Source organism: Castanea sativa, chromosome 3, assembly GCF_040712315.1.
Source record: "Castanea sativa cultivar Marrone di Chiusa Pesio chromosome 3, ASM4071231v1".
NCBI classification, from domain to species: domain Eukaryota; kingdom Viridiplantae; phylum Streptophyta; class Magnoliopsida; order Fagales; family Fagaceae; genus Castanea; species Castanea sativa.
Window position 1 is genome coordinate 19,501,623 of NC_134015.1, and position 3,343 is coordinate 19,504,965.

At 38.9% G+C, this 3,343-nt stretch overlaps 1 protein-coding gene across 1 annotated transcript; it reads left to right on the top strand.

Moving 5' to 3' along the window:
* The first annotated feature begins 1,918 nt into the window (after window positions 1-1,918).
* Window positions 1,919-3,051, top strand: LOC142628636 (uncharacterized). The gene is made up of 2 exons (XM_075802686.1): window positions 1,919-2,342; window positions 2,432-3,051. The coding sequence occupies exons 1-2, from the start codon at window positions 1,919-1,921 to the stop codon at window positions 3,049-3,051; spliced, it is 1,044 nt and encodes a 347-aa protein (XP_075658801.1).
* Window positions 3,052-3,343: the final 292 nt, after the last annotated feature.

Sequence of the window (3,343 nt, forward strand, 5' to 3'; positions counted from 1 at the left end):
CCAGTCACACCACTCTGTTATGCCTACCGTGAGGTTTGCTTAACCTAGGGCCGCTAGGCCCCTTTAGGCTTTACTGTTCATTCCTTCTCTGATGGCCTAATAAACTCATTGGGCCCTTTACTACTTGCGGGCTCCCTCGTCCCGCCTACTTTCCTTTGGGTATCCTCGGTCCGTTTACTTTCTTGGGGCATCCTTGGCCCTTTCCAATTCTATGTTTCCCATAGGCTTTTACTAACTCCTTGAGCTTTCTTGGTCCAAGTACTTCTTACTTTATCCTTGGGGCTCATGGATTCTCCATTGCCCCTTACTTTCTTTACTTACATTGCCTTAGGCCTACTGTAACAGCCATGACCCATTCTCACTTTTCTACATCCATACAGCCCATGGGTTTGTTATTTCTTTCTTCTAGGCCGTCTTAGACCCATTTACTTCTTCAAGGTCTATTTGCTTGCTTTACGGACCCATAATCCATTAAGCCTGCCACTTGGGCTTTAATGGTATTTATATCCCACTCTATTCTACCCATGTCTTTTGGGCCTTTCCTCCTGCTGGGCTTCTAACAAAATAAGCACCTACAACATTCCACTTGACAAAAGGCAATTAATCGATCTCCACCATGAAGAATAGAAGATCATTGTACAAATACATATGATCATTTCCCAAAGTATGAATTTCGGGTACGTGGCTGTAGTAATATTTTGAATATTATAATCCACCTTTAATCTTATGTAATGAAAATTATCGACTTGTGGCATAATTTACGTATACACATGTCGACACAAATAGATTTATACAAATAAACCTATAAAAAAAAGATTTATACAAATAAAAATGCTATGCGATTAGGGCACATCAAAAAACCCACTATGGTTGGTGACAATTATAAAAAATTTGTTGCTTTCGTGTCATTTTTTAGGCATTATGATACGTTGATCATGGAAAATTTTGGGCACACTGTTCTCTGGCTAACATGGAATATGCCAAGAGGCTTAGTCTAACTAAGGGGAAATTATTATATTAATCTCTAGAATACTTTAGAAGAAACATTTGTATGGGGCCTCGTTGTCATTATTGAAGAAGATTTGCTTTTCTAAAATGAAAAGGGTTGGGGTATATTTCTAATCAATTAGTTAAGGGATTTCATTGTTATCTTTTTCGATTCAACTTTGTTTATAGTTTGTGAAATATCTATTGAAAAAGATTTAAATGGTAGTAATATTCTTGGCTAAACGCTTTGACTTTGGATATGACTTACGCTTATGGCTCTAATATCACATGAGCTACTAAAACAATAATTTATGTATTGCTATAAGTTTGCTATTGTAATAAGGCAACTAACTTGCAATGGAAAGGACTTGCCATTTAGGTTCTTCATATTTTGTAGAATGCCTGCAAAGCCATCTATTTGGAAGCTCTCTTTGAAGAGTTTTTCAACACTCACATCTATCAAAAGAAAAAAAGAAAGATTTTTTCAAAATTCATTAAGGATGGTCCTCTAGTAAATATATATATATATATATATATATATATATATATATATATATATATATATATGCGGTTCTAGAACACAACTTCTTACTTTAGTATGTATTTTCTATCTGAAAAATATTTGCTTCTAGATCTGCCCATAAGTCAAGATAATATATGCAAGCCAACTTGCAAAGGTGGCTTGGGACTTAGAAAGGCCAAGGAATTCAATGATGCTCTCCTAGCCAAATTAGCATGGATGATAGCTTCAAAGAGGGATAGTTTATGTATGTCCATTCTAAGAGCTAAGTACCTAGTTCGGCATAGTTGGTTACATGATGACTCCCCATCAAAAGCTTCACCGGTTTGGAGGACCATTGAGGGTGTAAAAAATCTGATCATTAAGGGGGCTCGCTACCTAATTGGAGACGGCGCTACCATTAATGTCTAGATGGACCCATGGGTTCCGTGGCTTCCGGACTTCATTCCTAAACCTCATCAAGCAGCGTATGCAGATTGTCCTATGATGGTTTCCATGCTCATTGACAACACCAATCACTGGAGAGTTGGGTTAATCAATGAAATCTTTAAGCCAGCCTCGGCACAAGCAATTCTAGCTCTCCCTATTCCACAAAGGCGCAAACCAGATAAATTGATATGGATTCCAGATGCTAAGGGTGCTTTCTCCGTGAAGTCAGTTTACAAAGCCAACCACATTTTTAATATTACCACCACCCTGAATGAGGCTCAATGGAAAGGCTTATGGAAAATCAAAACCACGGAAAGAATCAGAATTTTACTGTGGAGGATGGCGACAAACTCTCTACCAACCAAAGACATCTTGAACCAAAGGTTTGAAACCTTTAACTCCTCATGTGCCTTGTGTGGAAATGAGCTTGAGTCCATCTGCCACTTGTTTTTCACTTGCCCAATTGCCAGAGCTGTTTGGTTCGAATCTTGTTAGGGGTTCAGAACGGATTCTCAAAATGTACAGAGCAGCGGTGGCATAATCAAGCTCATCCTTCCACCACCACATCAGAAGTAGAAAGCTGGTATGTTTCTTCAGCAATGACGTTTGTGGTAGATGGAATATGGAATCTAAGAAATAGAGCTGTATTCCAAGGCGAAAAAGTTAACATCCGTGAAGCCTGCTTGCCGATTCAGAGCAGAATCATAGAGTTTCATAATGTAATCCAGGCTGCAAACCAAGATCATTGTGCACCTACGTCCCAAGTTTGGAAGCCCCCTTTGACTGGGTTCATCAAGCTAAATGTGGATGCTGCAATTGGACCATTAAGAACTGCACTAGCAGTAGTAGCAAGGAACTCCCTTGGTGAGGTGATCAAAGTATGGGCTAAACCTCACCATAGTTGCACCCCCATCCAAGCGGAAGCAAGTGCAATCCAATGGGCAGCCAACCTAGCCTCTAGTGAAGGGTGGAAACAAGTAATCATCGAGAGCGATTCCAAGATGTGTATGGATTCATTGTCTGACAATCCTGCTGTGCCTTACTGGGCCATCAGCAATGATATTGTTAATATCCTAAACTCTGTTTCAGTTTTCCTTAGTTGCTCTTTTGTTTGAGTTCGTAGGTCCTGTAATATTGCAGCACATAATGCTGCAAAGTTAGCTTTAAATTTTGCATTACCTTTGTGTTTTAACAAGGAGAATCTACCTGAGGTTATCCTCTCTGCTTGTGTGGTAGACTCCCATGCTGTAGTTTCCTCTTTTTCGGTTGAATGACATTGAAGTTTAGCAAAAAAAAATTGGTTACGTCAATTTTGTAACATATTGAATATGTCCTAAGCCTTGCAATTAACTTTTTGTTGAATGGCAATGACTCTAATAAGAATCATGATTGTGGATTTTAGCTAAT